Here is a 14730-nt window from a genome sequence, read left to right as displayed (position 1 = left end):
TGCCTTCTCTCAAAATGTCTTTACAAAATGCCCTCACGTCAGGAAAAGTGGTGCGAGTGATAAGGAAACAAATCCTGATGAGACGTTTAAATGAGGAGCTTTAATCATCCCTGCGCTAAAGATCGGGTAAATATCAAGACTCTAAATATTCCTTGTAATGCAAAGTCATACAAGTGCCAACAAAAAATGCCATGGTAACTGTCATTCATGAGGCAAATATAGCCAAAAGTTCTATCTGAGAAGCTTATTTGGCTCACAGATTGAAATACTGAGATTTACAGGCAATTCTTCATTAATGCGATAGCAATCATCACGATGAACAAAAGAGCTTCTACCCACAACACTCGCTTCTACTGAACAGCTCATATCAGAACATTTTATAGTAGGCCTCTGGGCATAAAGCAGGCATAGCATTAGCAACCCCTCAAAGAAACAAGACTCTACAGGCTACAACAAGAGTTTACAGCCATGCTAACTCAGATTCTTACAGTTTGTAGTGCAGTGATAGTCAACGTGCGAACCAAGGGCCAAATCTGGTCCCCAGTATGGTGCTGGATGGCCTGCCAATCATTCTCTAATTCACAATAAAAATAAAATGTTTGTTGATACATTAGAAAATGTTCAATAACGTCCCTTGGCTGTTGCTTGGGAAGCTGCATATTAGCCTAAACACAATAAAACAGCTTAAACTGCTTTTTATTCTGTCCCACAGAAGCAGTTTATGGTTCATGTTTATAAATCCAGCCTTTCAGTAACTGCATGGTGGAAAATTTCCTTGCAGCTATATATTTAATGTTGTATAAACTCTTTAACATTTACCACTAAAATGCAGTTGCAGCTATTAAATGCAGAAAAAGAAAAACACTTTTTTTTCTGTCATACAGGCCTAGTGTCCATTCTTGTAAATTTGAAAATGTCCATGTATTTATTGCTTTATCTCACAGGACAATTACAGTATTTTACAGATCATTGTGTTTTTCCTGTTTTTTGTATGGTTGTACATATTTATTATCAAGTCTTGATGTACTGCACTGGTGTACTACTGCACGGCACATTGTCCTGTACTCTACAGTCTGTACTGTGTTATGATGATTGCAGCTGTGACAAGCCTACTGCAAACACAAAACTTACCTTCAATTAAGTATATCTTCATATCTAACGTCTAACATGCTCAAGATGACAAGGGACTAACATGCTACATGTTTAGCAGGCACGTTTACCATTTTCACCATCTTTGTTTAGCATATTAGCATGCTAGCATTTGTAAATTAGCACAAAACTTTAAGTACAGCTGAGGCTAAATGTATTTTTTTCAGATATTTGGTCATAAGCCAAAGTATTGCACATATTAAATATTTGACTTCCTGGTGCCACTAGATGAAAGGTTAGGGGATCACAAAAGTTATTACAGTACAGTTAATCCTGAGGAGAACATGAACATGTGCAGAAAATTTTTGTGTCAATCCATCAAGTAGATATAAACATATCTCATCAGCTAAGTTGAGATTGACCTGTAGGTGTCGCTTGGTGAAAAGTCAGAGCAGTGGTCCTCAAACTGTGGGGCAGGTACCCCTGAGGAGGCATAGAGCCCCTGAATGAATGACCAGGTGAAAAACATGGAGAGAAACAAAGTTTTATGAATATGATTAATGTAGGAAAATCAAACAAGAGTTTGCTGATGCTATCGTGCTGACCTTCATTTCACTAAAATTCAATTTGGATCAATTTTATTAGTTGCTTCCCCACTCATTGTTAATTATTGATTAAACTTGTAACTGCAGAAACTTTCATGGTTATTCATGCAGTAGCTGAGATAATTAAAACTGAAACTGACGTTGCCATTAACAGGACCATGATGCTAGCATGGTTAAAAACTATCCATGAGAAATTAGTTAATTTGACAGTTTTATATTTTCTTACTACACTGTAAAGATAAAATCCTGTGAAAAGGCAGTAAAAGAGCATCAGTGGAAGCTGACAGTATTCGTCCCTGCACTGTACTATCTTGTGAAGCTGGGTCAATTCAACTAAAGACACTCAGCTTACACAGATTTCAGCTTCTGATTCATTTTGTTGAATCACCTGATGGCAAATGTACTGAACTGGTGAACTCTCTGAACACTCACTACTCCTACTCCCAGCTACAGCCACACGACAGACAATGAAAAGACACTGACTATACACACAACTACAGAAAACATCAATTGGCTGCACTGTGTCTTTTTAGTGTATTCCAGGTTATCTTTGGCGTCACGCTCTCATTGGGAAATGCTTTAGAAATGCAATTTGACTGTAGCTGTCCGACGTTTCTGCACCACTGTCACCGTATATTACTTGCACTCAGACTCATTTCTGCTCCTGATGACTTCAGAGAATTGACTGAACTCCCTGATTTCGTCTGTTTGTAATATAATTCACAAATGATGTTTCGGGCACAGTGCACGCCGTAGTGGAGCTTCAACCCTGTTGATCATGGACAGAAAGTCAACAGAAACAGAGAGAGAGCATCTGTTTTCATGCTCCTAAGCTTAGCGACCTGATCCCATAATGCCAGAATAGTTCGTACTGCGACGTAAGAACATTATGATGCATTATGATAATCCAAATAATCCAACACAAAGACATATGCACAAAACTCAATATAATGCAATACATCTATCAAATAATAATCCACTTCTAATGCTGAATATCAACATGATAAACATAATCTCCCTCCCTCTCTCTTTATCTCCCTCAATATTTGTGATCTTAACATATTATTTTGTTATAAAATGTTTCTGCTGCTGAAATCTTCCAAATCAGCCCTGTGTCATTACATAACAATAATACACTAAAACACAGGACTCAGACTGGTGGATGAAGCACGAGCAGTGATATGTCAGACAAAATGTTGCTTTAAGGATAAGGTTGGCGTTATTCTGTATTTTTCTTATTGTCACCAAAGACCAAATCCCAGCAATGCCTCTCTCAGCTCTGTCCAACATCCTTCACTTTCTTCAGCCCATAAGTCCTTGCATAATTTCTAAAAGTCATCATCTATTCCATAGCTGCCTCCAAAGTCTCAAAAGTCAAACTGAAGAGGTGAGTGTTGAGCAGTTTCAAGTGCACAGGGAAGGCTGAACAACCCCCATGCTCGCAGGACTGCAGTTGTGCACACAGAGCAGAAATGCTCCCTCAAAAGTTGCACTCACATCATGCGCACGCCCCAGGTTTTTATGTGCACAGGTCTTGAGACTAATTATACGCCATAGAGGAGCTCCATTTCTCACTCTTTATCAGTCTCGCTCTTTATCACCTCAAAAATCCAGTATGGGTAGTGTTGGGTATCAAAACACGGTTCCTATAGTACCTAGACTTCTGCTTGTGTGACCCCATGCCAAAGACATCAGCTGACAGTGTGGATGTCGGGAGCCTCGTTGAAGGGGAGCATAGATATACATTTTTATTTGTAAATGTATTAAATTTTTCTCACAATTTTTTGATTAGTGGCACAAATCTACACCACATTTAAGTTTTTTCAATGACTTGTCAGACCAAGAATCAATGAGCAAAGGGTCTCAAAACAGGACATAACAAAAAAGAAAAACAATCTCAAAAAGCTGACCTCATAATGTCGGCGGTAGCTCTTAATGTCTGTAAAAATTATCCAGGTCAGTACACTAACACTCACAACTTACCCACACAGCCACGTACACACAAAACAGCCCGAGGCAGCGATGATGACAATACACAATACCCCAGATGACCTAATGGGACCACCATCACTTAATCCTCCCTCCCGGATGCACGGCTGAGCGCGCACACACATGCAGAGGGACGGAGAGAAAGAGGAAGGGATGGTCATCTGACCTCGCTGTCCATTAGTGTGTCTTTCTGCTTTATTAAAAAAATAAAAGAGCTTCACTCAGACCTCCTCTGGCTACAGAGACGGAGCATTGTCTCGTTCTGGTGGGATTTAGCGATGTAACCACCTGTTCTCGTAACCACAAGCACCAGGAATTCTTGAAACACGATGACAGCGGAAACACGGTAACTTCCCCCATTTTCTCTTATTTTAGAGGGGAAACACGACACCTTACAGGAACTGGAGGGACTGAACCACACCTTTGATCTGTCCCACGGGATCAATTTCCTATGAGCCTACTGGCTTACATGTCTTAGTCACACTTAAATCTATGACCCGAAGAGAAAAATAGTTGAATTTTTAACTACAAATATCTCAATTTATACAACAATTCCTTTTCTTTCTGATGTGGGCCTCATTTCACTTTAATTAATTTATCGTTTAATTTTACAGGGACACGGAACAATGGCACATACCGCAGTGTTTATTGCCTCGGCTAGTTTACAGTGTCTGTCCCGAGATGACTTGTTATAAAAATACACAACTCAATCAGTCTTAATCATTAATTCTCCAATCATTGTGGCTGATTGTGCTGAAAATTATGGCACTTTTACTGTCTGGTTTTATGATCCTTTGGCGCTAGAAGGTCAAAGCAAGGACCATCAGTTCAGAGCAGAAAGTTGCTTTTTTTAACCATCCATACTGCAGCTGAGAGCAGACTAAGATGTTTTGTAAAGATCAATCATATATTAGTCATTTCATAGAGTTTCTCACGTATGTCTGTCTCATACTTAGTCTCGAGGTTTCTTCCAGTTAAAAGACGTTTTCTCCTTGCCACTGTCCCCTCGTGCTTCCTCATAGTGGGAATTGTTGGCATGAGGATGGTCTCAACCTGCTCTACATGAGCTTTTTCTACTTTGGTTTTACTTTTTACTTAAGTTATCTTACTTCTTTTGTTATTCTATTAGGGACTGTTTCCTTGCATTTAAGCCTTATACACTTCCTATTTTATATTTCACTTTAAATTTAACGTTCTGTTACTGTTATTCTCATGTTACTGTCGTAATTTCTTTTGATATTTCTAAAGTTTTATTTTATCTCTTATCTTTTTGAGGCTCATGCATGTGACAGTGCAAACATAAATGCTGCCCTCAGTGACTCGTCCATGGGTAGATGCATGCTTCTTTCTGTGCAGTGATGCGGTTGGTAGAAAGAAAGTAGTTCCTACATGAAACTGCTGTGACAACAAGGTCTGTGGATTATCTTGAGTAACCGGATCATGATTTCTGAAAAGAGCCACTGCTGATTTTTTTTTTGAGCTTTTGAGCCGAGTGTCACCTAGTTACATTATATTGGAGAGAAGGAAGACATCTCTATGGCCGATTTCTTGGCAATTCACACCAAAACAATCTAAATGGATGAATAGTGCTACAGGTAAGAGGGAAAATATATACTTTTGATTTTGGGGTTTAACTGTCCTTACTGACTTGTTTGTCAGATCAATATTACCTTGATTAATTGCACTTTGCCACAAGCATATCCCTAGCTGACAATAACAAAATTGCAGTTACAGTTTTAGTCCATACAAAAGAATACACTATTTTTATTCATGTTTTCTTCTCTTCTAGTTTTGTGTTTTACAACCCAAATAAACACTTAAATGTCCTCACTGTTCTCTGAAGCTCAACATCACCAGGAATGTCAATTTCATCGAAAACATGCCAATGTATTTTTCTGTTTATCCTTGATCTACAGCCGCATTTTCTGAAAATCTTTCCTCAAAACACTGTGTGTGTGTGTGTGTGTGTGTGTGTGTGTGTGTGTGTGTGTGTGTGTGTGTGTGTGTGTGTGTGTGTGTGTGTTTGTGTGGCTGCCCAGGGATTAACTCCACACCATTTAAAACCAGTCTGATAATCTATCAACATATGGCTGCTAGTAAAAACATGACATTTAGACTGCGTGCGCACACAGGGGGATGAACGCGAACACAAACACATAACATGAATATGTTTTCTCTCTCTAACATGCATTATCCCCACTAATACTCAGAATAGAGACACACATCATTCTCTATTGAACTCAACCTCACACTGGAGGAAGGTACTGACCAGATAATTAACACAGTCGTGTTATTGTATGAAAACAATCTACGACATCAGTCTTAATGCTTGAAGAGCATTAAAAACACATAATAAATATCGGATTAACAAACATCATGGGTCGAATAGACATTAAAAAATTCACATAAATGAAGTCTTTCATCACCAGAGAAAGTTCTTACCTTTAGTAGCCAGCCTCAGACACTGTGTCTTAGTTTCCTGGAGAAAAAAGACACAATATGTGAGTCCCAGGTGTATAAGGAGAAACAAGCGGTGCATATTCAGTTGTTTGCAGACATTTTGTTGCTTTAATAGGGCGTATTAAATGTGCTTTAAGTTCTGTTTACACTCCCGTACACAGACGTCATAACTGCTTGCAGGTAGAAGCTGTAACGGCGTTTAAGTGCAATTAGTGTGTCTCTTTGAATGTGCACATACACTGTATTTACTCAAAGCAGCTAGCAGGTGAGGCTCTTCAGATGAATAAATGTTTACTTACCCTCTCTGTGCTGCTAACAGCTTGAAGGTAGATGTTGTAGTTCTTTCTTGGAGCCAGTGGAGGATTCCAGAAACCCTGTGGATTAAAAAGAAATGATCAGCAACTTCATATAAGGCTAAATATACGTAGGGTGCTGATTTCACTTATTACCTCTACTGAAGAGGACGTGTTTCTGCACTATTGATTTGTCTCTTCATTCATTAGGAGGCTGATTGACAGATTAGCCAATAATGAAAATAATCATTAGTAGCAGCCCTTCACGGTATATCTCATTTATTTAACATATATAAAACCCTTCTCCAGACAGATCGTACGTACATTTCCCAAAATTTTTAACTATTCCTTGAACATATTTCACTGCAATCTGATAAAAAAGTAGGCTTTTGTTGATTTTTGCTGCAATCCAGGATCCACAAACTTTCTGCAAAGGCATTTATTTACATTTTCTCATTAACTACTTCACTTGTTTAAATGAAGAAATGCTGGGACACGCACACAGCTCATGATTAATGTGGTAGATTTATTGCGGACCAGGATCCTATTCAAAATTAATATTTCTAATCATTTTGCAGTTCTGGTAGACTTACTGTGTGCGTTCTTTGTGGGCTCTCTAGTATGTTTATCTATGGTTAAGATTTACAATCCCTTGTATTAGAGGACGTAACAACAACCCAAGTTAACTCAAACTTGTCTGTTACTTTTTTCCTTTTTACTTTTTTGTGTTGTGCATCCCTTTACTTCTTTGAGCCATAAGTTCACTCTGATTTCTATTTGATTTATCATTTTGACATTTTTGCTGCACTACCTGCAGAATATGTTGCTCAGATAAAAAGGGCTTGCCTGATATGTCTTGTTGTCTCCCACAGTGAAGGGGAGCGGCTCAGGCAGGTTGCTGGGGGACAGCTGGGCGGCATAATAATATGGAGATCCTCCGCTAGATGCGCTGTGGTAGGAAACAGGGACCTGGGAAAGAGGATATATCTACATTAAACATAATTTCTCTACAAATCTGGTTCACAAATATAGTGTAAAATAAAACATCTGCTTTATAAGAGTTGAAAACCAAAGATCCAATGGTCTACAGAGTCAAATGATAGATAGCTACTAAAACCACTTTTGTTCGGTAAACTCTTTGTAATGTATGCCAGCAAACACATTCATATAGGTTACAAAGGCATGGCTTTTTAAACGTTTGTAAAACAGATTAATAATTACCTCATAACAGTCAGAGGAGGCTTGACGACGTGTCCGCTGGGGGTTCACTTCTTCAACAACAATCTGGTACGCACTATAGACAAGAAGACAATTTCAATATGTTACAAATTTCTGAGCTATTGCTATATTTTTAATTTCAAAAGTAGGTTTTGTAGTTAATGCTACGACAAGAAAATTTATTTGTGTTTCCAACGCCATGACTATAAAATATAACCTCAAAAATAACATTTTCTAAATAAAAATCTCCTCCTGCTTCATTTTAACTGACTAACGGACTCCTCACTGTAACTTCGTCTGGGAAAATGTCAACACAGGCTCATTTCATCTGATTTCACAGAGAATGCTTATGCCTGTTTGCTTATGAAGGTCATATAGAAGCATCAGTATTCAATTTAAGATGCTTCATAACCAGTTAAATAATCCTTGTTGCAAGTTTAAGAGTCATTATGTGGCTTTTATAACTTAAATACTGACAATCATAATTTATCAACCTGTACCTCTGATTCCATGTTATTAACAGAAAATATAATATTTGGCTTAATTATAATAATAAGCGAAGTATAACGCGAATGTTCAAGTTTGACCACTGCTTTACTCATAGATATACTTGATGAACTATTTTTGTTTATTTTTATGGTTTAATGGTTAATTTACATGAAAGAGAGACATAACTATGTACAATATTATGAATGCATGTGATGTGTACAGTACCTTATAGGTGCTCCCTTGGCCTGGGCCGGTTTGAGCAGGACGGTGATAGTTGTTGCAGTTTCATTCAGGAAGGCCTCTGACCCATCATACTCATCTATAGTCGGAGCTGAAGAACGAGCACAAGTCTAATTAATGTCCATGTATCATCTTGCTAACTATCTAAATGTGATACCAAAAAAATTCTGTTACAATAAAATAAAGAAAAAGTAGAACGCATGGTTTCTACCTGAAATATTAGTAGTCACGTTGAGTGTGGTCGCAGGACCGAATCCTTTAGAGGTGGATGCACGTATAGAGAGCTGGTATGTGACACCTGGGTGGAGCTGGGAAAACAGGTGATGGGTGGCGTTGGAAGGCAGAGACACTGTGAGTCCCGGTCGCATAAGGGGCACCGAAGGGTCAAATGAGCGCACGCCGCTGTAGCTGATCTGAGGCAGGGCAGAGAGACATCATCCTGGTTTATACGCAGTACTTTTCCCACTGAGCAACTGCAATAATTACTACTCCTACCGGCTCTGCTGATTGTACCTCATATTGTATGATGATTCCATTGGGTTCAGTTGGTTCTTTCCAGTAAAGAAGGATTCTGTCTTCAAATGGAGTGGCTCTTAGTGACTGACTGGGAACTGCGCCTGGAACTGTTAACACACACACAGACAAAATTATACAATGCTAAAAAAACCTTGGCAGTAAAATACTGTCCTCCAAATAAAGGAGTTCACACAACAGTGACTTTCCTGATCCATGCCAAAGTGGTACATGTACCCCAAAATTATAGTTAAATACGCTTCTTAAAAGCAACAATCTTGATCTCTGTTTCGTTCCCTCTGGCAGGACCTATGGTCATAAGCTGTAATTGCAGGTGTGTTTTTGGACCTCACTGACCAGAGATCATCGTCTGTTGTCATGTAAATTTTCTTTGTTTATATTTAGCCACAGTAACAGTTTACTTGCAACGACAGCAGAGACTGAAAAACAGCGCACTGCTTCACACACAAGTGAAGTGAAGTGTTTTGTTTCGTTTCGTCTGCTCTCTCTAGTGGGCCAACCACTGCTGGGTGATGAAAAAATTAACAGTGTGCCGCTTGTGATTTTTCCCTGGAATGTCGCCACAGGCACACAGTTCACTGCAAATGCAAGGTCCATCATCAGTGGGCCACAGACTCAATCACCATTGTGTTACCTTATTCAGTGATAGAAAATACATCTGTCTCAAAAACATTAGCAACAACGATAGGACTTGTTAATTCACAACATCCTCTCACTGGTCGTGATTTTTGATTTTTTTCATCTGTACTTCGCTGCAACAGTGGCTGTAAATAAGCCCTGCACATAGGCATCACAGCATTAGAAGCATTTTCACTCAAACGCTTACTTTGAAACCTAACATGCAAGATAGATAAATAAAAAATATAATGTTCTTTGTGTATCGCACCATCTTCATCGGTTTGTATGATGGTCTCGTCACTCTCTTTCCGTCCCTCTGGATTGGTCAGTATCATCTTCAGGCTGACGTTGGTGTATGGTGGCAGGTTTCCCACCAGGTGGCGTGGAGCTGAGAGGAAAAACAGAAGAAATAAACATAACTCTATTGTTCAAAAATAATGTCTAACATTGTCCGTTCCTGCATACTACTTCATACTACTGTTAATCCTTCTGTGAACTGACAACCCGGTGACATTAGCTGAAGACATTAGCTTGTCTCCAGCTGCACTACTCAACGATAACAAGTGTCTTCTTATTATACACAAAATGTTGGCTAATGAACCAAACAGTCTAAGTTAGCTTAATTTTTATTGGTAGTTTATTAAAAAACTAATTCAGTGACATAAAATACACCCATAATGCAGCCTTTACAAATTAAATATTGCATTCTTTAATAGTGTCAGATTCAATATAACAGTACAAGAGCAGTACTAGTACAGGCTGAGTTTTACCTTTAGGGTCCATGTCCAAGCAGTCGGCTTTGCTGCGGTTGTTTGCTGTCATATAATGGTAGCAGATGGTGACGTTAAAGGTGTGACAGCGAGTGATGTTGTAACCCAACGATTCCCAGTCCACCGCTATCAGACGAGACCTGGTCTCAGCGATCTTTAGCCTCTTGGGGGTCCGCATAGGTTCTACAGAGAAACAGAGGAGCACACAGAGGAAGGAGGTGAGGAGTAGATTTCTGACTTCAGTCCCCTCCATCATCTTCCCAGACCTTCACAACAGATTATAACCATATGTGCATAAATCTGCCATTAGGGGACAATAATCGGCATTTTTTGATGACTTCCAATAATATGTGGAAAAACTTTGGTGATTTTTTACAAAGTTCCTGAATGCTGAGTCAACATTTCCCCGAGATAAAAAAAAGATGGTTTTGCAAACATCTATTTCTGCTCCCTGCCATTCAACCATTTCTCAAATGCAATAACTTCTGCAAGGCACGTCTTTGCTTTCCATCTTTTATGTGTATTCAGAACTGTTATTGTCAATATAATCTACCCACTCTCCTGCCGGCCCAGGGCTTTAATTACCTTAACTGGCTCATTTAACTGGATCAATAACCCCCCAGACCCCACCCACATCCACACAGACACACACACTCACACATTCACAGGCAACTCACACCAAACCAAACCTTTCCCCGTCTGCTTCCTGCCTGCTCATACCAGTCCACTATGTTTCAGTGGCACTTCTTTCTCATGAATGTTTACCATGTTGTGCTTCCCCAGACATTCAACACTAAGGGTGGAGGACCACCTAACACAGAAAAGCTACTCTTCAAGCACCTACCCATCTACCTGAGGGAGCTGCAATTTTCTGCAGGAGAGCTATAATCTTTAGCAGCCACAAATTGTAGAAGACTTTTTTTCTCTGAGTAAGAAAACTACCTCTCTCAATAGAGCAGATATCACTCAATCAAGACGGCTGTTGTTACTCCAGAGAATTATCGCTCTATCTACCACTCACACAGCAGTTAACACTTACCCTACAAGGATTAAAGCAGAATGTGAACATCTATGTCAACAGTGGAACTACACTTAAGGGTTACAAAAGTGACATCTTCTGTCTTTTCAGAGATTCTGAATAAAGACCAGATGATTGGTGAGGCTGAGCTGCTTGTGTTTTCTGCTGACACTGGTACATAGTTTTGCCAGAGAAGTAATGGTGAAAAAAAAAAACATGCAGACCTCAACCAACCTCATTAAATGCAATATTTTAGATACTACTTCAGTTAAATTACACAAGTAATATCAGTAAAATATACTTAAGGAGACAAAAATAAAAGTAAAATAGCCCCTGGGAGTGTTACTATAGATGATATCACAAGATTATTAAGGTCAAGTCAAAATTCACTCATATAGGCCATTATCATAAATCACTCAATTCCCTCAGGGGACGTCACAATCTGTGCAGTGGACGACACTCTCTTTTTTTAATTGATTTAAAAATGATTCTATTGATCTCCAGAGTCTATGATCAGAACTGCGTCCATAGCAACGGTCTGTTATACATAGAAATGGTCAAGAGACCTTAGAATTCTGTGGTTGACCAATCAGAATTAAGTATTTAACAAAGCCGTGAAATAAAGTTCAAAGTGGCTGTAATTAAAATACCCAAGTAAAGTAAACTTGAGTAAATGCACTTAGTTACATTTATATTTACACTGCATTTTTCATTTAACACAAGGTGACTGCATATTTTTGACAGCTGAGAGTGCAATAGGTTATCAAGACAAAAGTTTGATCAGTTTCAATACAGCAAATACTTAAACAGGCTTTGATTACCACTGATACTGATCTTGCAGATTGTCTCCGGGCGTCCCCTGACTAAGGTAAAATCTATTATCGGGCAACCAGATCCAATTTAATTAAAAGTTTTGTTTATTTTTCCTTGTTATAAACTGATAACTCTTCATTCACAGTCACCCTGTCACCTGCTGATGTTCCCTCCTCTCCTGTATCTGTCTGTTCCTGTAACCCACCTGCTTCCTTCTGTCCTTCCAGGATTTTTTAATAAAAACAGCTCACCTTAAATAGAGACGCAAGTCTCTCCCCAACCCCTCCTCGCCTCACTCTCTGTTTTTCTCTGGGTCTTCCTCTCTCAGAGGAGACAACACAAGGACACAAACTTGTCGCTTCTTCTGACAACCCATTATCTGCCTGTCACTCACACACACACGCACAGAAACTCTCACACTCCGTTATTACCCAAATACACGCACACGCACACACACACACGCACACACTTCAGGTTGTGACAGAATCAAGATTAAATCTGGGCAGAGCATGTATATGTGTGTGTTTATGTGTGTGTGCTCGTCTCAATAAAACTTCTTATAATAAGAATGCATTGTCAAGGGCAAAAACAACTCTCACACACACTCACGCACACACACAGACACACACAAAGTGATCTGTAAGCGAAACACAAACATGTTGAGGTTCTTTAAGTCATTTAGATGTAAATAGCTTACTAATAAAGAGACATACGAGAGACATGTGAGAGAAAATGAGAAAGACGAGAAAACGACAGGACAGGAGGTTGGTTGTGAAGACACCCGGGCAGGTAATTGTCTGCTGAGAAAATATTATTGCTGTGTATGTGTGTGTGTGTGTGTGTGTGTGTGTGTGTGTGTGTGTGTGTGTGTGTGTGTTAATAGTGGCAGGGTCAGAGCATTTCATTTTTGCTTCAACCTGTTATTGGATGGTTGACATTTAAATAGAGCGAGTGGGAGACCTATTGCTTTTTCTGCCTGTCTCTCCCTCTATTCCTGTCTCTTCCTCACTTGTCTTGGTCTCTTCCTCTCTGTCTCTCTCCCTGTTTAAATCAATACTTGTGATCCTCACCATAAACCTGGCTATTAGGACTCACACACACACACACACACACACACACACACACACACACACACACACACACGCACATGGGGCAGTGTAATAAATTGTATTGATTTCGGGGTCTCTTGATGCTAACACTGCTTCACAGTGAGACGGTCTTCAACATGGAATTAAAACAAAATATATGACTCGCTGCCTGTCACACACACACAAACACACACACACAACCTGCATATCAAAACTCCACTCGCCTCCTGACCCATAATGCATTGCTGCTTATCTCTGTCAATTTACTGTAGGCAGTGAAAGAGGGTAGAGAGCAAGGCAGGAGGAGAGACACTGGGAGAATGTGGACAAATAGACAAGAGAAGGTAAAGCTGCACGATTATGGCCAAAAGGATAATCACGATTATTTTGATAACTTTTGACCATTATTCATTGAAGTTATTCATTGACTTTTATGGACAAAATATTTTTATTGCCCTTTCTGATTTAAATAAACAGAGCACTGTTTTCTTTTCCATGTTGTTCTACATTCCTGCTAAAGTACAAATGTCTCTGAGCATCAAAATAAGACTTGTCCTTATTCACAGTTCATCTCCTAGAAGAAAAATATTGCACCAAGACTTTTTATGCAAAATTAAAACAACAGAACACTGCTTTCACTTTCCCTATGTGCTACATAGATACTCTACAGTGTTGCTGTTATGGATGTCTGAGTTCTGGATGCCAGGCAAAGACGGGAAATCGGTGAGGTAATGTTGGTGAACTTATTCTTCTTGGCTTTCATACGTTCATCATTCTGCAGTTTGTGGTATTTTTTCAGGTGGATGTGTTGCTTTGCAGCAGAGACATAACTCTCATGCACTCTTAGTGTAGTATAACATAACATAATCTTAATATAACTTGTTTTTGCTTATCATCACTTGCCCTAAAATCCAAAATATTCCCAAACAATGGATGATGATCTGTTTTGAGGGACTAACTCTTCACCTTCTACTCCAAATAGGGCTGCCCCCTAATAGTCGACTAAACATCACTAGTCTTAGTTGACCACATCTTCATTTATTCATTAGCTGCAGAAAAAAAAACTCAAATTCCATTCAGGAGCTTCACATCACCACCACACCCACAGGTTTGTTGCAACATGTGCCTCTGCTCTCGTAACATGTACTCACTGGTGTTGATGCACTGCGGTGTAGCTCAGTTAGCAAACTTATTAGATCTGGACATGTCCTCAAAGACAGACAGAGGCCAGTTTGATTATTACAGTACTGAGGTGACTGTGTGAGACTGTACTGTGGTGAAATTAACAAAATGTTAAGTCTCTTTGCTGGTTGTTCCGACACATTCAGAATTATTACCACTTTTGTTGTTAGCATATAACAGGCTGCTTGCTTTGTGTTCTAAAGACAGAGATTTAAATAATTAGAATAATATCATAAATGTGGGACAACCAGTCGACTAATGGCTTGAACTGACGACTACTAGTCGAGTACGAAAATCTTCAGTCATGGGCAGCCCTTGTTCCAG

General features: G+C 39.3%; 1 protein-coding gene across 14 annotated transcripts in view; it reads right to left on the bottom strand.

Annotated features, from left to right (window-relative positions):
• ptprk (protein tyrosine phosphatase receptor type K) overlaps positions 1 to 14730 on the bottom strand; it is a 144626-nt gene that overhangs the window by 31615 nt on the left and 98281 nt on the right. For all 14 annotated transcript variants that reach the window (XM_084738222.1, XM_084738224.1, XM_084738223.1 and 11 more), the window contains 9 exons: positions 10306 to 10488; positions 9804 to 9923; positions 8897 to 9006; positions 8595 to 8796; positions 8369 to 8474; positions 7658 to 7730; positions 7283 to 7405; positions 6443 to 6517; positions 6126 to 6162 (listed from right to left, as the gene is read on the bottom strand). In XM_084738222.1, coding sequence (XP_084594348.1) covers positions 6126 to 6162; positions 6443 to 6517; positions 7283 to 7405; positions 7658 to 7730; positions 8369 to 8474; positions 8595 to 8796; positions 8897 to 9006; positions 9804 to 9923; positions 10306 to 10488 — 1029 coding nt within the window. The remainder of the gene's footprint in view (positions 1 to 6125; positions 6163 to 6442; positions 6518 to 7282; positions 7406 to 7657; positions 7731 to 8368; positions 8475 to 8594; positions 8797 to 8896; positions 9007 to 9803; positions 9924 to 10305; positions 10489 to 14730) is intronic.

The sequence above is a fragment of the Lutjanus erythropterus genome, chromosome 15, assembly GCF_056507025.1.
Source record: "Lutjanus erythropterus isolate fLutEry1 chromosome 15, fLutEry1.hap2, whole genome shotgun sequence".
In the NCBI taxonomy this organism is placed as follows: domain Eukaryota; kingdom Metazoa; phylum Chordata; class Actinopteri; order Lutjaniformes; family Lutjanidae; genus Lutjanus; species Lutjanus erythropterus.
The sequence above is the reverse complement of the archived record's forward strand: the minus strand, read 5'-3'. Positions and strand labels throughout refer to the sequence as shown.